At 38.3% G+C, this 22723-nt stretch overlaps 1 protein-coding gene across 1 annotated transcript in view; it reads right to left on the bottom strand.

Moving 5' to 3' along the window:
* Positions 1–336: 336 nt before the first annotated feature.
* LOC127411506 (A-kinase anchor protein 6-like) overlaps positions 337–22723 on the bottom strand; it is a 221117-nt gene continuing 198730 nt past the window's right edge. Inside the window, exons 12-15 of the mRNA XM_051647145.1 lie at positions 11464–11679; positions 5289–8345; positions 4061–4180; positions 337–1331 (exon numbers count right to left, since the gene is read on the bottom strand). Coding sequence (XP_051503105.1) covers positions 1299–1331; positions 4061–4180; positions 5289–8345; positions 11464–11679 — 3426 coding nt within the window. The 3' untranslated portion in view covers positions 337–1298. The remainder of the gene's footprint in view (positions 1332–4060; positions 4181–5288; positions 8346–11463; positions 11680–22723) is intronic.

Raw genomic sequence — 22723 nt, 5'->3', positions numbered from 1 at the left:
GTTTTAGGGTTTTAATGTTCAAAAATTGGCCCCCATTCACTTCCATTGTAAGTGCCTCTGTCACCTTTATGTTTACTTTTTTTTTAAAGAAAAGGAGGGCCAAGTCAAAATTAAATTTGTGGTAATCAACATTATGCCACAAATGCTGTCGATTAAGCTTAACTTGTATTGAACCAGGAATATAACTTTAAGAAATTTGTTCTTTTAAAAGAAGTTGATACCCTCTTAAAGTCATTGCATAATTTCCTTACTGTACTCAAGTATACTTGATGCTAAATAATTTATTCATACTGTAATATATTTGTAGTGAAATGAATGCCACATGTGAAATTGGGATTCATTAAATTAGGTTTATTTATGGAAGTTTTCTTGTACATAGTTTACCATGCAGTCTAACAGTTGTCTATTTATCCACATCACATAACACAAACAGTCATACACGAACATGAAGTAATTATGACATCATTATACACCAGGGTTTGAACATAGAGTTTACATATTTACAGATGCCCATTCATCAATATCAGCCTTTGTCCGCACATCTGCTTTCTCACCACTGACTGAACACACAACAAAGAAAAGCAGTGTTTTTAACTAAATGTGATAACTGCAAGGCACAAAATTTAATGTTTATACATTGCTTTCTTCTCAGGGAGTAAAAAAAATAAATAAATATCGCATCAAACTGCCAAAAAAAATCACATGCCACACAACATCATACAACCGTTGTGTTGCATAGAAATTGTAGCGCTACATCAGTCATTTCTCAGAGGAACGTGAAGCCAGTTTTTTCTCTGAAAATGTGACGATCATGACCTCACGTCCCAATCAAGACTGATTAGAGCCACATTACTGATTATTATTTCTTAAATCTATAACTTGGTTGAAGCGACCCTCAAGTAACGCACCTCAGCTTTGACCCTAAGGGTTACAAACAACTTGATAGCGGCAGCTGGTTGACCAGAAAGAGTATTATCAGGTAATGATGGATATAACAAGAGGTTTTATGTGTATATCTGTGAATTTAAGTGTCAAACTGGATAAGGATGGTGGAAGACTGGTGAAACAGCTCAGTCCAGGGTGGAGCTTGGGAGTGGTGGGTCACAATAACGTCACCAGAGGGTAGAGATATTAAAGCAGCCAGGAGGAAGAGGATGAGGGTGCTGAGGATGAAGAACTGAGGTCTCTAAAGTGCCAGACTAGCGGCCCATGCACTAACATCCAAGTGGGTATAGATTCCAGACCCAAAAGTCACCATGCAGAGATGGTGTGCAAGCCTTCAGATGGCTTTAACTAGATCAGTTAGGCGTGGATAGACTTCCAGAGAATCTCTAGAAGAGAAAAGCACACACAGATTTAGTTCGTTAGACTGCAGAGTCTGTAAACAGACTTGAATTCAAATACATTGCATCCACTGATACCTTTTTTGTAAACCAGTTACCAAAATTTGGGATGTCTCAATACAGTTTAAAACCGAAATGATTTCATAATTTCCTAGCAACAAATATGAAAAATAAATAAATAAATAAAAATCAATCTGTAGGAGCATGGGGTTCTGTAAAAACATGGGGTTTGTGCCTTTTTAGTAAATAAATAAATGTAAATAAATAAAAGACTGGTAAACAAATGTAAAAGTAAACAAAATTAATCAAATTAAAAAATAAATGAAATTTAGAACGGGTAACAGGATTGCAAATTTAGCCTAAAGTAAACTATCACTGTAGCAGCACAATTTTTTCCCTCTAAACACAGGAGGTTTGTGCCTTTTTTGTAAAATAAATAAAAAAATAAATAATAACATTTATAAAAAAAAAAAATAAAGGCAACAGGGTTAGGCAACAGGGTTGCACTTTTTTTTTTTTTATCCCCTTTTCTCCCAATTTGGAATGCCCAATACCCACTACTTAGTAGGTCCTCGTTGTGGTGCGGTTACTCACCTCAAACCGGGTGGCGGAAGACAAATCTCAGTTGCCTCCGCTTCTGAGACCGTCAATATGTGCATCTTATCACGTGGCTCATCGTGCATGACACCGCGGAGACTCACAGCATGTGGAGGCTCATGCTACTCTCCGCGATCCACACACAACTCACCACGCGCCACATTGAGAGTGAGAGCCCCTAATCGCGACCACGAGGAGGTTACACAATGTGACTCTACCCTCCCTAGCAACTGGGCCAATTTGGTTGCTTAGGAGACCTAGCTGGAGTCAAGGGTTGCAGATGTAGCCAAAAGTGAACTATCACTCTGTAGGAGCTAGCTAGCTTGGAAACAGGGTTGAGTGGTTGTGAATGGCTAAATGGCTAATGAAAACTAGCTACCTTTTTATTATAATAATTCCATGCAAGATAAATGTATATCTAACATATTTAGGCTCTTTAAAAACATTATTTTGCCCCTTTATTGTTATTTTTGCCCCTTTTTCCAATTTAAATCCTATTCGTGGAAAATGGCTGATTTTAACAACAATATACATCTTAATAGTTTGTTTGTTTGGTTCAGCTCCTCTCTGTGTAATGGGAGACTGCAGTATGTTTCACTGTGTACTGAACTTCATTGGCTGAAGGGCTGATATGATAGTGTCTGTAGCTGAGAGACAGATAGTTTGTTCTCTCTGCTGTTTACTGTGTCCCCAAAGCCTCGGGCGTTTGGTGAAACGTGTCCAACTCACCAACTACTAACATTCTTCAACATGACCTTTCCTTTGAATTATATTACCATTATCATTGCATCATTTATGTTTGTGGTGGATATGCACTGAACCTCCCAGACATATTTGCTAGCTTTACAGTGGTTTTGGGTCATATTTTTTATACCTTGCACAGTTTTGTGCATGGTTTTTGAGGATGAAGGCATGTCACATAATCTGTCTATGTTGACATGTGCCGGTGTATTGTGGCAAAATACTGTACAGTTTGATTGGACACATAGCCAACAAAAGATATGGAAAAAAAATTCCTTTCAAAATCAATGTTTTTTTATTTTGCTATTCTAAATATGCATGTTAGCTGCATTTTAATGCACTGCTAAAAATACTTTTCTTAGTTTTTTTGTCTTGTATTTTGCTATACTGTATATATTTATAGTTATATTTAAGTAATATATTTACTTGATTAGAGACATGATTTTGAATTTATTTTGAATTAAGCTTATTTTACTTATCCCAAAACAAAACAAACAATTTTCCAATGGGGTGAGAAACATAAACATAATTCAAGATATGTAGTTTTAAGGACCTTTAGAAATTTGTACTGGAAAACAAGACAAAAATACTGATAAAGAAACTGATTGTTAGCAGTGCATTTGCATTTAGCATTGATTTCCTCCCCCCCCCCCCCCACTGTCCATTATTAGAGCAGACTTGCAACCCATTTTTGAGTTTCGACCCACCAGTTGAGAATCAGTGTTCTACTGTTATCTACAGTACAATTATTTTTTGTCAAGTTTGCCGAATCAGTTCAGTTCCTCAGATTACAATGTGTACTATATTCTAGCAGTCTGGACTTTTTAGAGTTTTCTATCTGCTGTGTATGCTTTTCATCAAGAAAAATGATTGCCTACCAACACACATTCATTATTCTAGCCCTTCTCTGATGAGGGCACAGCAGAGACTGAGAAAGAGACAGTCACAGAGAAAGACAGAGAAAAATGGGCAGACAATTCAAAGGCCAACCCCATTGGATATATAGACCATGTTACGTAATGACTGCCTTTCAAACCAATTTACTGGTAAGGGAATCATCATTGTAGAAAGTACAGTGTCCTATAATTTAAACCATAACACCGTCATTCCAAACCGGGAATTTGCGTCATCTCAAAGCGAGCCTTTGGGTTTTTATCAAGATAAATTTCAGAACCTACAAACAATGGAAAAACACAGAACAGACTCATTTCAAAACACAATGCTAATAAATCACGCAGTTTGGAGCTCAGTGGAAAATGGGGTTGTTTGCAATGTAACGCTTCACGTCGAAAAGACCCTACAGCCGTTTTTCAGAGGTCCTGTAGAAGTGGCCGGGAGGGTGCAGTTGAGAGTGTTGAAGCGAGTCTTATAGCACATACCTTGACCTGAGGCCTGCTGCTGACTCTACTCCTTCCTGCAGATGAGCTATCTGTCTGCGGACCACTGATCTGAGCCCTGCGGCCCTCCACAACACCACTGCTGTTCTCTGACCTTGCCAACTGAGACAGAATAGAGAATAGCAGAGAAAAAATAGAAAGTTTAATTAATGTTTTGTCTAGAATGTATTCCAAATTTCCTTGTTTACTCTGTATAATTTGATTTATTCTATTGCTAATTTTATATGTTAACGGTGAAGTGCGTATTTCTGCGCAGCTAGCTTCACCAAAGGAATTGCAAAAATAAGGATTGTTTTCAAATGGGTTTCCTGAATGCTCTCCTCATCTGCCATTGTACAGAAAACAGAAATTTCCACCCCAAATTCATGCCATTGATTGAGACAGTGTTGCTATGTCTGGCTGGTTGGGAGGTTCAAACAACTTTGAATCAATGTACAAATGGCTTACTTATTGTAGTCTCTGCATATTAAGCTGGGATATTTTAACATTGAAAAAAATAACACATATCACCATTAATATTACTGTAAAACTCCATTTACACTATTGTTATTTGACTTGATATTACTTACCACTATTTATATATGCATTTATTTATACTTTATTGTACTCATCTAAGGTGAAAATACTTTGGCATTACAAATGAATAGTTGTTTGTCATGCCAATAAAGCATACTAAATTGTAATTGAAAAACTGAGAGACAGCGAGAAAGGCAGACATAGTAAAAGATATTAAGCTACTGTATTTTAATTAATTCGTCCTTCTGAGTAAAACCATTGAAATTCAACTGATGACTACAGCCATTAATGCTGTGTTTTTGGTATCAACGATAAGCTGAAAAGTAGGAACTTAATTCGCCAGCAATATAAGGTCAAATGCGGGATTTGCAGACAAAGCTGGAACCAAGCAGAGAGATGTTTGCATATGAAATAGAAAACTACTTAAAAAGAACACAAATACATGCTAATTCAGTCATGAAATTAAGTAATGATCCTCGCCACACTCTTGCTTATGAATCATAACATAATCTGACTGATTATGATTATTCTGTTCTGTAGACCTTAACATTTTAAATCTATGCCTGCAAATCCTTCTTCCATTAGCACTTCAGGGGAAAAATGGAGAGGAGGGGTGAGAGAATGAATTCAGCAGAAATGCACACCGCTCTCATTACAAGTAGATTGAGTGTGGTCTAATGTCAGAACAACACACCTGTTTACGAGTCGACTTGGCTTCCTGAAGAGAGCTGCGCCCTTTTCCGGCATTCTTGTGTCTCATCAACTGTGAAGCAGGGGCCCTTTCATCGTTATCAGTCTTTCTTATCAGCGTACAGTTAATTTTGGGATTAATATAAAGGGTCCCTTCCTCCTTTAAAGGATTTGTAGGGGAGCAAGAGACTCTAATCTTAGTCATTACAGGGGAAATATTGGATTCAAGCATTTTAGTGTCTGCAAAACATTCAACAGTATCTAAGAGGGTTTCACATGGTAAAGGATTAAGATAAGGCGCCTCATTATGGCACTCTGACTGGCTACCCGCTACACTTGCTTGAGAAATACCATGTGCTTTTTGGTATTCATCACAGGAGGATGGAGGTGCTGGGCTTGGGAGACAGAGGGTGCCATGTCTCGTAGGCCGTTTGCTAACGGACATGCTGTAAAGGAGAGGAGGGCCTAGGTACACTTCCTCTGTGCAGGCCTCAAAGAGCGGCTCTTCGTCACGGATATCTGGCGTACTGAACAGGATCGGGGTGCTGCTCTTGTCCTCCGTGCAGGTGCTGACCTCTCCACAGTCACTGTCGTGCGAGGATAGCGACAGATAGGAGTAGAAGTCTCCCTTGCGAAGATTGATAAGCCGATGGGAGTGCTCAAGGACCTTTTCTCTGATCTGAGAAACAGATGTTGGGTTAGAAACCTCCGTAGGCTGGTCTGCCTGTGCCTCTTTGGTTTTCAGGGCGACAGATGCCATATCAATGATCTCCATGACAAAATCATGAACATTCTCGCTCTTGACCTCTTCAGAGATGAAAACATGGTGGCTGCAGGTATCTGAAGAGCTTTCTTGATGGTTCTCATGGACGTCATTCAGAAAGGCAGCGAGTTGCTTTTCTCGGCTGTGAGCATGTGCGGCTAACCCCAAGCACTCCTCCACCGGCGAGACAGAGGGGGAAGGATGGTGAGAATTGTGACAGGGAAGCTCGCCTTTCAGTTGTCCCTCCAGTGATGACTCTTTGGAGTTTAAGCTCAGCTGTTCACATGAGGACGGAGAGGTGGCGGTAAGCAAATCACTTTTGACACCATTTACAGCATCCATCATGTAACAGCCTTTAAATGACTCCCCCTTCCTAATAAGCAGACTTCCCTCTTCCCTGAGCAGCTCGTCATCTTCATCCTTTCCTTTGATTGGAGAGCTCTCGACATTACCGTTCTCCATATCATCAACAAAGCGACTGATATAGCTCCTGGTGGTGTCCCGAAGTTTGCTGTCCACCTCTTGTTGCTTAAGGCTCTCATTTTTAGCATTAGTGTTCACTTCCAAGAGCTTCAAGGCAGGACGGCTAAGAAAGTGCCGATCATCTGCAGTCTTAACGGGTGACAGGATTTCTCTCGACATGGTGCCACACTGCAATTCATCCACGAGATCTGCCTCATTTTTCTCTCTACACTGAGATCTGGGCTTCATCCAACTCTGAAATTCACCCTTCGTGTAGTCGATCCCAAGATTGAAGGAACCTTCAATGTACTCTTCCTCTGAAGTTATGCTAGAGCCATCATCTTTAATACCAAGCTCTTCTTCGGTGAGAGTCAGAGTAGAGCTCGAAAGAAGATCGCTGTCTTCTTCATCATCCGTACAGGCTGAGGTGCAGGATACATTGACAACCATACTGATGCTAGCATCAGCCTCGTCGGTTTGTTGCTGGCTGCGGCACTGCTTTTGGAATGATGCATTGGATTCCATGCAGCGGTTCATTTGTACAGCCAGGTCTTCAGATGCCACCGATGAGTCTTCAGTGCTGCTCAGCTCTGTCAGAGAGGCTGCAGAGCTCTCGTTAATGGATGAGGGAGCGCCAGCCGAGCGTGACCCACGCCACAGTGAGCTGCTCTGGAGCGTTACGTCAGAAATGCTACGTGTCATCTTCAGGGCAAGAGGGCTTTGGATTTTCTCAAGGCGTTTGAGCAGCTCCAGAGTTCTTCTGCTTAGCTCGCCTGTGGGCTCCACTGCCAATCCAATGTCTCTTAGACTTTCCTTGCTGCCAGCATCCTCTGAACTCTTATATGGAATAAGACAGCTTTCCAGGGAAGTGCTACGAGTTAGTGCCTCTTTGCTTGATGGAAATAACTCTCCTACTGCGTAAAGGGAGTCGGGGGAGGACCCTTGGGATAGTTGTGTGAACTCCTTTTGGAGATTTTTTTTTGTGGTTACCCTCTCGTCATCTTCTGTGCGGTGGTTTTTGTCATTAACCTCAAGGCTTAGGCCATGGCCATTGATGAGGATCTGCACTGGTTCCTTGTGGCATTTTTTCTTGCTTTCCTGACCATCCTCTCTCTTTTTTCTCAACATATGCCATCGTTGGTCACTACTCCCAATGGTGTGACAGTCTCCATATTCTACACTCTTGTTGGCACGTTCCAAAACCCTGTCTATATCGTCATCAGAGACTCTATCTCCATTGAGTAAATCTTCTCGTGTGGATGGAGTTAGAGAAACGCAGACCTTTGGATCTTCGCTTTGAGAAAGCAAACAGGTCTCTGAGTTACCCGAGGTCTCCGTGTCTCCTTCGCTGACTATCCCACTTTCGCTCTCCGATCTCCTGGCCGACTCTGATAGCAGAGCCTGCTTCCCTTTCAAGAGTTCTCCCAGGATATCAGGCAGCGATTCAGCTGAAGAGAACGAGGAATCCATGCTCAGGCTCTTCAATAGTGGCTGCTGGGACTTGGCTTTGGTTAAAGATGATTTATGATTATATTGGGGTTGTTGGTAGAGTTCAATGTTATGCAAACTGTACACCTGATAAACACGGGAAGATGTGGCATTCGCTTCCATGTTGCCAAAGGTTGTTTCACAACCTGTGCCATTTGGGCGTGACTCAGTGAGTCTCAGAGGCTCCTTTGGGAAATTAAGGTGCAATTCAGATTCAGGGCTTTGCTTATCTTCACAGTCCTGTGACTCAAGATTGCTGATGGCCATGTCCATCTCATCCCACTCCCAGGAGTCTTCTGTCGGGCCATGTAGGTCCATGAGTGAAGGCTCAATGAGGTTTCCTGGGACCTGTAGGGGACAAAAAGTTGTCAGAGAGGGCACAAAAGAGTTCTTGTAACAGTTGTGATCAAGCTGGCCTTTACTAAGGATTTCAATTAGATCAAATGAAGGTTAAAGGGATAGTTCACCCATTAATGAGAATTCTCAGTTTCTCGAATTTCATTTTTGGTTGAAATATCCTTTTAACCTTTGATGCAACAGTTTTTGCTTAGATATGGCCAATTTGTACAACACATAATTACACAAATTGCTTTGCTTCTTGTTCATTCAGGAAGGATCTATTTACATGATCCTCTTTATCTCATTAATTTAACCCTTGTGCAACCTTAGGGACATTTTTGTCTTTTTCATCTTTGTTTTTTCAATCATTTTGGCTGTGTTAATGCCAACACCATAAATCTTGCCAAAGGTGTGTATTTTTGGGGAATTTTGATATTTCAACCTCAGTTCCTATAATACATCTATAATATACTTTGTACACAAAACAGTTACACTCAGGACCTTAAGGACAGAAATGTCCCCACTGAAACAAACAATATTTGATCCCAGTACCATTAAAGCATAAAATCATGAATTCTATGATATTATGCTTTCATTCCAGAGCCCTGGCTTCAAACATTTTATTTGGTATATTTTCCATCAGATGGCGCCATTTTTATCATGTTTAGCCTATGGAGCAAATACATGTTTTTTTTCCAATTTTTTCTTAGCTGTATTATAGAGCACTGCAGGCCAATTGAATAAATGATGCAGCTAAAATTGTGTGGGTGTGTTGGTATGGATGTTAAATTGTGTTTTTTATGTGTGTATTGAGAAATTTGTGTGCATGTGCGTGTGTGTGTGTGTGTGTGTGTGTGTGTGTGTGTAAAAAACAGTGGTATTATGTAAACAAACTGGCATTTAAAGGGTTAAAATCCTGAAAATTAATAAATATTTGGTAGTTATGATCAGGACTGATGTTGGTTAAAAAATCTAAGTCAGAGAAAGTAGAAAATAATATTAATATATAATATTGTTATGGCAGTTTTTTGACATGGACATTTTTGTCCTCTAAGGTCCTGAGTGTTTTTGTTTTTTTAATCTGACACTGGACAAAAAATAATAATGCATCAAAATCAACATTGTTGATAATCACTGACATATCCCAGACTGTGATAATACAAAAAAAAAAAAAAAAATTCCCCTTAGCATTTTGTATATGGAAAATAATTAATTTTTTGTGTTTTTTCATAAAAACAACAGTGGCATTATAGAAACAAACTGGCATTTAAAGGGTTAAAATCTTGAAAATGAATGAATATTTGGTAGATGCGATAAGGACTGATGTTAGTTAAAAAAACTGAAAGTGGAAGATAATATTAATATATAATATTATTATGGCAGCTTTTTGACAGACATTTTTGTTCTCTAAGGAGCTCTGAGTAACTTTTTTTTTCAGCTATGCCATTAAAAAAGTATTTAGTTTTGCAATTTTGTAGAAAGTAAAAAAAAAAATAGTGTGGCCAGTGATTTTGGCTGCATGAAAGCCATTTTCAAAAAAGCTGGGCTCTTAAGCCACACTTTAAAATGTATGAATTTTGATGTATCTTCAAAATATCAAACGAAGTGGAATCTGTAAATTTGATATTGTGTTTTCTCATGCAATAACATTCATACATTAAGTGTGGCATAAGTTTCTAAATACTAATACAGTAATACATTTACAGTGTCAGTTATATTAAACGGTATATTGAAAGACCTTGTAAAGCTCAATTAATTTTAAGAGATACTCTGTCACTGGTTAATCACTTCCTTGAGAGCATGAAGTTAAAAACTAAAAAAAGCATAATTTCTGACCTTCAAATTGAATTCATGATATCCAGACTAAAAACTACCATCTAAAAACACATGAAAGATTAAGGACAGAATATCTTTTTCCAGAATCCTAACACAAGACTGGTTGTGAGCAAGGCCTCCTTAAGCATTAAACAGTCAAGTATTTTATCATTTCATGAAGTGTATTGTATTTACAGAAACAAACTCTACCTAATATTTTTCTTTTCCTCTGTTCTGCACACACAAAAAGTGAAACTGCACTTTAGGCCCGCAAGGTCAGGCTTCGACAGGGACAAGTAATTTGTCTTCCCTGTGTAAGTGAGTGGACATTCACAAACAGGTTTCGGGGCTGTTCTGTGTGCAGTTCGCAGCCTCCCCAGAGTCCTGCTGCGGCCATGCAGGAATGCACATCTACATGACAAAAGGCGAAGTCTAGCCCTTGTCCCACTCACCCGTTTAAGTCGCACTGTAATGGTCCCACACATACAATAAGAGCTAGTTAAGGGTTCCGTTTTAAGGTTGAAAAGTTTTTAAACTGCTGCAAAGACGGTATGTGCACATTATATGTGGTTTGCTTATTCTATTCTGTTCTATTCTATACTAGAACATTCTTATAGCACTGTTACAGCTATACTACTGTATTGCTAGCATATTAATTGTTAAAATTGTCCTAGCAACCGTTTACACTGAACACGTTTTTGCATCCATTTGCGCTGTTTTTTTTAAAATTATTTTTTTATGTGAACATGAGCTTGACAAGACATTTTTGACCATTGTGCTGTGTCTCGCTCTTTTTTAGCATCTCACACTAGAGCGCTGCATTTAGCAAAATAAACATATTTCAAAGATGATCAGGGCCATAGCAAGGTAACCTGGGCCCCCTGACTGTTTTTTTGCTCTGGGCCCCTTTACTATTAAAAAATACAGTTCAGAATTTGTTGTGGGGCCCCCTGGACCTTTGGACCCCTAGAATCATTATCACCTTTCACCCCACTAGCTACGGCCCTCAAGATGATGAACACAAAGCAGTGAGGTCATATGACAACAATGTAGCATACTAAGCTGTACTGCACACTGTTTCACATGCAATTCTTAATAAAATAAAATAAATAAAAGGCAGTATGTAGTATTCCATTCTGAAAACAGCCTGTCTCTTCCACTTCTATACTTCACCTATAATATGCTGACCCAGCAACCACCAAGTACCCTTGATCTCCTTAAAGCAATAATTAGAAACACACCATTCTGTTTATATTCATAGTACGATATATTATGTATTATGCTTATAAGAGTAGTGTACAGCATATGTGACCTGTTCTCTGCCCAGCGAGCATTTGAGTCTGGTCTGCCACTGTAGGACCTGCATGATGATGGCCTCCCAGCGTCTCTCCAGATTGACCTGCAGTAGTTGCAGCGATTGTCTTTCTGTGTCTGAGCTCTGATGTTCAGGCCCCTCCAGCAGCCTCTGACAGAGCTTCAGCACAGAGGAAACACCCTTCCGTCTGCCCCGCACCTCCATACAGAGAGCCTGAAGAGACAGGGACGGGTCAGTCCTCTCAAACACTCATATTAATATACTGTGTTAGTACACACAGGGTTTAAAGTTCCTGTTATCAGGACAGGTTACTCCAATAGCTTTTTGTTTTGTTAATGCCAAAAGACTAAAGACATTTTGAATTCTAAGAACAGGAATCAAAACACCACCCTAAAAGCTTAGTTAGCACCACAAACAATGTTGGAGAAATTATTTGCCAGGCTGTAAGCTACTTATTATTTGATAACCTTTTAAAAGAGTATTTAGCTACACTAAGTTACTAACAAAAAGCAGCTGAGTACATTGGAGCTAGCTTTTATAATATAATATAATATAATATAATATAATATAATATACACTTTATTAAATGTATTTATAATTACATTGGATTATATAATTTATTTAAAAACAGCTATATTTATAACTATCTCAATTATGGGGATATCATCAAACATTAACAGATAATTTTCCAAAAAAAATTTTTTTTTAATTGGATTTTATTTTTCTGGAGTGCTTCCCTCCTCTGTTTTAGCATATTTCCCTCTGCCGTGTCTTTTAAAAAAGGTAATGAGACTGTAAAATGCGACAGCAGCGAGCCAGAGAGGAGGCAGAGGAGAGTATTCGCTGATAGAGTTATCCTACAGAAGAGTTAAAACTTTGATAGTTAGAAACGAGTGAGATGATGAAAAACTGACTTAATTATTATTATTATTATTTTTATTTCACACACAACTAAACAGCACATAAAGTATGGTGACTAGGGAACATAATACCCTTTTCTTTTTTTTTTCTCCAAATTTGGAATGCCCAATTCCCAATGTGCTTTTAAGTCCTTGTGGATGTGTAGTGATTCGCCTCAGTCCGGGTGGTGGAGGATGAATCCCAGTTGCCTCTGCGCCTGAGACCGTCAACCCAAGCATCTTTTCACGTGGCTTGTTGAGTGCGTTGCCACAGAGACATAGCGCATGTGCAGGCTTCACGCCATCCACCGCGACAACCACGCTCAACTCACCATGCGCCCCACTGAGAACGAACCACATTATAGTGATCACGAGGAGTTTACCCCATGTGACTCTACCCTCCCTAGCAACCGGGCCAATTTGGTTGCTTAGGAGACCTGGCTGGAGTCACTCAGCATGCCCTGGGATTCGAACTAGCGAGCTAGCGAACTCCAGGGGTGGTAGCCAGCGTATTTTACCACTGAGCTACCCAGGCCCCCTATAATACCCTTTTCTTAACGTTTGCAAGGTTCATAGCATCTAATCATGGAAGGTTAGGGTTAGGTTAGGGTTAGGTGGGGATTTTAATCTTAATTTAATTATCTTAATTATCTTTACATCATGTGAATTGTATTACCAGCTTGTTATTAATATCAATGCCAATTAGTACAATTCTAAAAATATTTATATATATTTAATAAATTAAAATGATTTTATCATTTACTCACCTTCATGCCATCCCAGATGTGCATGACTTTCTTTCTTCTGAAGAACACAAATGAAGATTTTTAGAAAATTATCTCAGCTCTGTAGGTCCATACAATTCAAGTGAATGGTGACCAGAACTTAGAACCCTGATTGTGTTCTGCAGAAGAAAGAAAGTCATACACATCTGGGATGGCATGAGGGTGAGTAAATGAGTAAATAAGAATTTTCATTTTTGGGTGAACTACCCTTTTAATAGTTTGGTTTGAGACACTAGCATATAACAAGTAAACAAAATTGCTTTCAACAATGCTCATTTATCCATGTTCTTTAATCGGCACTGTTGTTGATCTAAATGAATAATCTAGTGATGAGGAACACACAAACGAGAGTTATTTATCAGCATATCATTCTTGATAGCAGCATTACGTGAAATGCACTGCAGAAAAAAAACAAAGGACAATCCTTCTTTTAAGCAGCAGTTGTAAGTGGAGTTTATATCAGTGCATGAGTCTTCATTAAATTATGCTTTTTATATTATGTTTGTGAGGTTATAGTTTGATCGGTTGTTTTTGCCAATTTAAACAGATTACTAGATCTGTGTTAAATATGTAAATCTATTTTTAATAACAGCTCTTGTTTTTTACCTCTATGTTGGTGTGCAGTCGACAAATTAAAGATAGATCTGCTGTGTTCTTAGAACACTTAGGCATTTTACTGAAGTGAATTGATATGTAGACACGCTTTTATATACATGCAAATGTACAGTCATTATTAAAACTCATAATTATTATAAGACTATTATTGTTGTCTTTTGATAAAAGTCATGCTCAGCAGCTCACAAACTGTAGGGAAATTATAGATTTGCTTTGTTCTTATTATAATGCTCGAAACCTCAACTAAAGTCTCTTTGTAGATCTGTAGACATACAAATTTTAAAGGATTAAAATTTTCTTTTGATCGTTGATTCAGTGACTAACTTATTACACACAAGACACTCATTGGTCACCACCTTCTGGCATCACCAGAAATGGTCACTGAATCATTAAATGGATCTGAACGAATGTTGGTGAATGTAGTCAAAACACTCGAGCCACTTGGATCCATTTAAATCCCATAATGCTCAAGCACAGAGTAAAAAATTGTGCACATGCACAATTGTCATTATTGTAATTGATTAAATAATTTATTCAGGACCAGCTTGTGCTCAGTCTTTTATTGTCATGTGTGAACAGAAGCAAGTGCTCCACAAGATGCCCTTTATTTTTTGCAGCTAATTTTGCACAATTTTGCAATTATATTGCAATACTTGAATCTTTAAAATACTACAAATATTAAAAGTAAATAATACATATATATTAATATAGTACTCATATCATACTTTTATATTAATATATACTGTAATATATTAATACTGCACTGTAAGTGTTGGATCTGTGCGAGCCACCTACTGACATTAGTATTATTGAATTAATACTATAGTACTACAATTTTATTGCACAGCTCTCTGGAATATTCTATTCTGATTGGTCAATGGCACCATCTAGTGGTCTGATATTGCTCTGTAACAACCGCACATCCACGTATCAGACTGGTCATCCGGGTATTGCAATCCATATTTCCTGGTTCTTGGATCATTGTGGGATCTCTAAAAGTAAGTTAATAAAATAATTTCAACTCAAATGAATGTTTCATGTACATGTATTTGCTTATTTGGCAAGTAGTCTAGTAACAGGCTGGATAATGGGTAGTCAGATTTCACAAAATAAACAACAATAGAACTCTGACTCAAACAAGGGGTGGATTATAGCTCATTTACTTCTTCTCACATAATTATACAGTATAATTTAAATGCAAATCAATAGTTTATGTCCATGTATTTATTGATTTGGTTAGTAGCCGTGTAATAAGTGTACAGTCAGCCAGATGTTATCACAAAATAAACCCCTTCGGGGTGATACAAGACCTAATCACCCTGTTGGGTTTAATTTGTGATACTAACCAGCTGACTGTACATTAACCCTTAAATAAATCATAGTAACAGAATTTAATTGATACTGTATGTATTTTGCTACAAGAAAAATAAGACAAAATTTCATGCAAAGATTTTTGTGAATAATATTGAGCGATGACTTCAATGAAAAAGCAGATTGTTTAAAAAAAAAAAAAAGCTGAGCTACTGGCACGCTAATGAAATATGTAATTAAGTTACTTTTAGTTAGTTACTCCCCTGGCCACAAATGTGGGGTTTATTGCTGTGTTTAATACAGTCATGTATGTCAACTTACTGCAATTCAGAACAACTCTGTACTAGTTTGTGGCATGAATGAACATAGCGAATGAAGAGAGCGAGACAGATAGAATGACATTAAGAGAGAGAGTGAGAGAGAGAGCGACTTCTTTACGCTTGATGAGGTCTCCACAACAATCCCGCCTGTCAGGAACATGTAAATCACATTCCCTTACCCCATAAATATGACAGAATTAAATATTTAAAGGCCAAAGCTTCATTCCCATGCTTCAGAGTCCAGCAATGACACTTGTTTAATGAAATCGCCAGAGCATACACTACACTCTCCAACAGAAGACCACACAGGTGCACAGATCCTATAAGTAAGTCTATGGAATTTTGATGGTCTCTCACCTGTACTAAAACCTCTTTTAAATATGCAATGGCAGATTTGCGAATAGACGGGCTCTACTCCATGTGCAGTACGGGACAAAAACATTCAGAAAACAATTTATGCATATCCCGGCCGCCCCGAAAAGCACTGCCTTACATTTTCTGTACATTTTTCAATAAATATTAAACACCATTACATTTCACCATTACATTTAAATAGGATTTTATTTTTCTGGAGTGCTTCCCTCCTCTGTTTTAGCATATTTCCCTCTGCCGTGTCTTTTAAAAAAGGTAATGAGACTGTAAAATGTGACGGCAGTGTGCCAGAGAGGAGGCAGAGGAGAGTATTCGCTGATAGAGTTATCCTACAGTATAGTTAAAACTTTGACAGTTAGAAATGAGTGAGATGATGAAAAACCAACTTATTTATTTATTTATTTCACACACAAGTAAACAGCACATAAAGTATGACGACTAGGGAACATAGTACCCTTGTCTTAAAGTTTGTGAGGTTTATAGCATCTAATCATAGAAAGATGGTCTGGGTGGAGGTCTTGGACTGGGCATGGTGGGGATTTTAATCTTAATCTAATTATGTTAATTATCTTTACATCATCATGTGAACTGTATTACCAGCTTGTAATTAATATCAATGCCAATTAGCACTGTTATAAAAAATAAAGATATTAAAAGAGTTAGTTCACTAAAAAATGAAAATTCTCTCAGCATTTACTCACCCTCATGCCATCCCAGATGTGTATGACTTTCTCTCTTCTGCAAAACACAAATGAAGATTTTCAGAAGAATATATCAGCTCTGTAGGTCCACACATTGCAAGGGAATGGTGACCTGAACTGACCAGAGTCCTTTCGACTCCAGTGGTTAAATCCATGTCTTCAGAAGCGATATGATAGATGAGTGTGAGAAACAGATAAACATTTAAGTCTTTTTTTTTCATAAATCTCCACTTTCACTTTCACATTCTTCTTCTTTCATTTTTTGGTGATTGCATTCTTCATGCATATTGCCACCAATTGGTTGGGGCTGGTAAAAGGTGGAGATTTATATATAAAAAAAGTACTTAAATATTGATCTGTTTCTCACCCACACCTATCATATGGCTTCTGAAGATATGGATTTAATCACTGGATTTTTATGGATTACTTTTATGCTGGCTTTATGGGATTTTTGTAGATTCAAACTTCTGGTCACAATTCACTTGCATTGTAAGGGCCTACAGAGCTGAGATAATTTTCTAAAAATCTTCATTTGTGTTCTGCAGAAGAAAGAAAGTAATATGCATCTGGGATGGCATGAGGGTGAGTAAATGATGAGAGAATTTTCATTTTTGGGTGAACTATACCTTTAATGGTTTAGTTTGAGACACTAGCATATAACAAGTAAACAACATTCTCTACTGTTTATTCTGCTTTGTTCTCAGGTCTATATCCAGGTACATTTTACAATTACCTGAACTAAAAAAATGTTTTGGACACAACATGTTGGTCAGTTAAAATGCCCCTGGGGTCTTTACAAGAATAAGCTTCCTGATTCTTAAGACTTGAGACAAAACATGTCCCACAACTTTTTTATTTTATTTTTTAATAGCAACATATCAAATTTGAAATTTACTTGAGAAGCAAAATGACAAGAAATGTTGTTTTATTCAGAGAAAAAAGAAAATTAGTTTTTTGCAGTGTATGTCCTGACAGACAAAAAGAAATATACCTCTTTCACAGCTGTGTCTCTACTTTTTGTCAACACCAAACAATATTTTTATTTATTTATTTATTTTTAAATCAGGCAATATCAACTCTCAGCCCTTATTCTAAAGGGCCCCTTTACATATTTCCATGGTGACAGTTCTGTAGATGGAGCTAAAAATCAGCCAGTCCATCCATTCATTGAAGCCAATGGCAGATTTGTCAATCTTTATAATACAAATTTGACACATTATTATTATTATTATTATTATTATTATTACTATTTGTTTCTGATGGTGTTGACCCATGGTGAGTTATGATAAAGGCAAAAACAACATCTTTGTGGAAGAAGCAGGAGAATGCACTCAAACATAGGTGAATACCTCAGAGCACATTAAACAGGTTAATCCAAAATAATTCCTTGATAAATAAACTTTTATTAGTTCAGTTTTGTTGCCTGTTTTGTTCCAAGATCTACTCTGTCCGTATCTAAATTCCACCCTTCCGGTATTAGCTGGTGAACCCAAAGGAATGTCAATAAAATACAGACAAACTATTATCGTCAATTGATACCACAGTTTCACTCTGATTAAATGTACAGAATTGGGTACTTTATAATTACATGTTGAATAAAACTTTTTACGTTTTAAAATGTTTTACACTTTTAGATGTATAAACTCGCCAGAAATCTGATGCTCTGTAATTTCTGCATTGCTGGGTCTAATAAACTGATTTCCCCCTATTGAGTCCGGTCTTTTTAACAAAGAGGAACAGAGGAGTATGGTGCACCAATAGGTGCCAAGAAGCTTTTCCAAATACACAGTGTAGCAAAGTAGCTTGTTTTGGAGTCATTGTGTATGTGAATCTACACAATGACTCCATTTCACAGCCACAAAAGCAGCACTATGGCCGAGACGCTGGCCATTAGCCAATAAACCCTGTTACTTCAGTTAGAAATCAAAAGAGGAAAAAGGACAACAACAAAAAAACGCTATGAGAGAAGCTAAATCACAGTGGCCCGCGTGTTAACACGAGAACTATAGCATTGTTTAACATTACAAACAACACAGGTTCTGGTGTGAACACCTGAACCACTGTGAATGAGCTTCTCTCATGCTCTCATGAACACACAATAGAAAATGTGCAAGAGCACTTGCATTGTTTAGCGCAAAAAATAACGCAAGTTCTAGCGCAAACATTTAAAAAAAATAATCTTGATATTTTTCAGCCTATTGGCGATTTTCCCTATATATTTCGATAATTATGTATTTGCTCAGAAATGGCTCAAAAGTGGCTGTTGGAGGAACCATCATTTCATCCAAAAAGCCACTGTAGCCATTAAATGAAAATCTATTCAAAATCTATTTAAAAATAATTCGCTTTTCACTAAATAAGCAAAAGGGAGAATTCAATTAAATTAATTTTCATTGATATGCACTTTTATATTTATATTTCATATACAATGATTCATAGTTGCTTAATAAAAAGCATTATTTACCTTCATATGTTTTTACAACAGTTAAGTTTTACTGCTTTTAATACATTTTTGTGAATAAACAAAGTGTGCAAAGCTACTTCAACCCAGTTGAACATTGCATAATACTAAATGATTACTGTGTGGCACGTCAGGTTGATTATTATAATATAATGCTGAATTATCATTATTATTCTGATTATTAGATTTGCGTTATAGGCACAGACACTGAGGAAGGCCATGAGGCCGAAATGTCTGTGTTCTCATGTTCTGTGAGATATAAAATAAAATGTAAAGAAATTGAGAAAAGGAGTGCAGATCATTTTGTTTTTGGTTTATGGATCTACGCCCTGAATTAGTAGAGTGCAGTGATTCCATTTCTTAGATTAGATTTGCGTTATACAAGAGTAAAATATTTCTGTCCTGTTTACTTCACCTTCACCTGGGGCTTTTATTTTGACACCGAAAGTGCTGTCGTATTTACTTGAACTTCAAAAGGAGCTTTTATTTCGACATATAAAGGCAATGTGTATTTGACAGTTTACAAAGTTCCGCGTTTCCTGAAACACTGTAATCTCATTTTCTATTATTCTGTGCCGCATTTGTAAATTTGTATAACTTGAAGCGGCCGTGAGGACGCACGGCTGGCGCTGAATTGTCCTAATCAGCCAGGAAGGGGATAAAGATGTGCCGGAGGCTCCAGTTCGAGAGAGAGACACACAAGGCCGCTGTGTGTGTGTCTGTGTGTTTATTTGTGTTTAAATCGATCTATGTCATTAAAGTTATGTTGACAGTTCTGCCAGTTCCCGCCTCCTCCTTGACCATCCTGAACCCCGTTACATTGGTGCCAAAACTGGGGAATGAGGAGGGATGCGCTGTCGTGCAGTCCTCGTCGCTGCTGTCTGCCAGGAAGCGGAGGAGCCACTGCTGTCCGCCAGGGGGACGAAGGAGTCGCTGCCATCCACCAGGAGCCGGAAGAACCACTGCCGTCCGCCAGGAAGCGGAGGAGCCGTTACCGTCCACTAGGGGTTGGAGGACTTGCTGCCATACGCCAGGGGAGGAGTGGCTGTCGTCCACCAGGGGGCGGAGGAGTGACTAAGGACCAGGTGACAGCGTGTCCAGGGACCGGTGAGCAAGTTTTTCTCTCTCTCTCTCTCTCTCTCTCTCTCTCTCTCTCTCTGTCTCTCTGTCTCTGTCTCTCTGTCTCTGTCTCTGTCTCTCTGTCTCTCCCCCTTGCTCTTTCCCTCTCCCCTCTCCCTCCCCTCATCTCTCCCAGGGCTCCAGAGAGGCGGGGAATACCCGCCAGCAGAAGGACGGCCAGAAGGGCAATACCTCCCCTCCAGGAAGGGAAGGGGGGGGGGGAGTATGTCAAGCCTGAGGTTTCCCCAGCCTAGATCAGGCAGTGGAGGAGTGTGACGAGGAGGAGGGCATGGCCGGGCCGTGAGGACGCATGCCCGGCATTGAATTGTCCTAATCAGCCAGGAGGGGGATAAAGATGAGCCGGAGGCACCAATTAGAGAGAGAGAGAGAGAGACACACGTGGCCGCTGTGTGTGTGTCTGTGTGTTTATGTTTGTTTAAGTCGATTTATAAAGTTATATTGACTGTTCTGCCGGTTCCCGCCTTCTCCTTGCCCTTCCTGAACCCCGTTACAGACCAACTTGACATTTTGATGTTATTTTGATTAATTGTGCAGCCCTGAAGGATTGTGAAATTAGTCTACTGATGTGCTCTTTATGAAACTTAATGGTCAAATAAAAGCACATTAAAATCATATTCACAATATTGGTCAATTTTACATCGTAAGCAACATTATCACGATTATATCATTAATATTCAATATATCACCCAGCCCTAATGCATTTCAGGTTGTTTCTAACCAAAACCTAATGTATGCCTTCAGAAGATTTACAGTATATAAAATATATAAGAAATGTAACACATGAGTCGCATGGAATACTTTTATGATACTTTTGGGTCTTTTTTTAAGCTTTAAAATGAGTCCCTATCAACTGACATAGTATTGAAAAGATGGACGAGATGCTCATTAAGATTTCCCCATTTGTGTTCCACATATAAGACAGTCAAATGGGTTTAAGACATCATGAGGGTGTGTAAATTATAACAGAATTTTCATGTTGGGGTGAACCAACCCTGTAATACCTCTTTCTTTTTCCTTCAGGACAGCAATGAGATGAAATGTAGAGCTAACTTAGGCTTTTGCTGAAGTCCCATGCTTCTTAGATTTTCCTAACAAAGTTGACTCTTCAATGAAACTATGCTGAGAAATATGTTCCCACCCTTCTTGACCAATAAAATTCCTTTTCCAGTCATTGCACTTGTTGTTAATATGACAATGTATAGTTAAATATACACAGTTTTTTGTAAAACGCAACCGTTTTTTTTTTTTTTTGCAATAAATTTCATTTTAAAATGTTAAATGTTTAAAAAAATATATGATAAATATATACTAATACTTAATACTATATTGCAAATATATAATGATATTTTTATAATTATATTTTTAACTCGCGTGGTGAGTTGTGTGTGGATGCCGCGGAGAATAGCGTGAAGCCTCCACATGCGCTATGTCTCCGCGGTAACGCGCTCAACAAGCCACGTGATAAGATGCGCGGATTGACGGTCTCAGACGTGGAGGCAACTGAGATTCGTCCTCCGCCACCCGGATTGAAGCGAATCACTACGCCACCATGAGGACTTGGATCGCATTGGGAATTGGGCATTCTAAATTGGCAAGAAAAGGGGAGGAAAAAAATCACTATGGCTTGCAAGCCAAGTTTTCCTCTACACAAGAGCAAAATCTAGCAGAAAAACTAAAATTGTATCAATTAATTTCTAGCCAAAATCCCAGATTAAAATTTACATGAACAGTCTCTTCTCTTTAGATTCTGAAGTGGAGACACGACAGGGGTTCCCCTCATGATTCTGATTCAGATTCGCGAATCGATTCACTAAACAAATCATTCAGTCCACATTTTGAACAGATTTGACTGATTCAAAAGTCAAATTCAAAACATTTAACTTAAACATTTACTGTAATTTGCAAATTGGACATCATCATCGCTGAGCTGCATTCAGTTTACATTTGCAGCAGTGCTATTTTTTTGTGGTGTTCAGTCGCAAAAATAGCGAAAGGGTCTGGAGAAATGAATCGGGAGTAAAAGTCCATTTTTTCTTCAAAATGTAGTGAAACGTGAAAGTCAACAAAAACATTTATATTTGAGTAGAAATATTCAAGAACTGTTTTTAAGTACAGTTACAAAGTATTTGTACTTCATTTCTATAAACCTCTGATATTCACTTTAGAAATGTCCCTGACTTTTCCAGGATTTTTTTGAGATTTTATCAATTTCCATGACTTTTCCAGGCCTAGAAATCATAATTTTAAAGATCCCTACTATTTCCAGGTTCTCCATGGCCATGAGAACCCTGACAGCACAAAGTCTCCTGAGATATGAAAGAGCAACCTCTGAGCAATAACATTTCCCTCTGGGAGTGTGCTGAGAAAGACTACAGAAACAAAACACAAATAGCCACTCCAGTTGTCCATCTTCTGTGAGAACTTAAGAATACCTAACATCACAACCAAGATCATCTATCAGGTGTTTTTTAATAAAGCTATCAGAGGATCAGCTGTCTCGTGCTTTGTTTAGGTGCTAACACAATCTCCAGAGAGGCAGAGATCACTATTCTCTCTCATCGCATTCCCCTGGCTGTTATCGTGTGGCTAAATCCATCTGGTGTACAGTATTAATCTACAGGTCTCTCGCTATCAGCGTCTGTAATCACACCTG

The sequence above is a fragment of the Myxocyprinus asiaticus genome, chromosome 20 (genome assembly GCF_019703515.2).
Source record: "Myxocyprinus asiaticus isolate MX2 ecotype Aquarium Trade chromosome 20, UBuf_Myxa_2, whole genome shotgun sequence".
NCBI lineage: Eukaryota > Metazoa > Chordata > Actinopteri > Cypriniformes > Catostomidae > Myxocyprinus > Myxocyprinus asiaticus.
The sequence above is the reverse complement of the archived record's forward strand: the minus strand, read 5'-3'. Positions and strand labels throughout refer to the sequence as shown.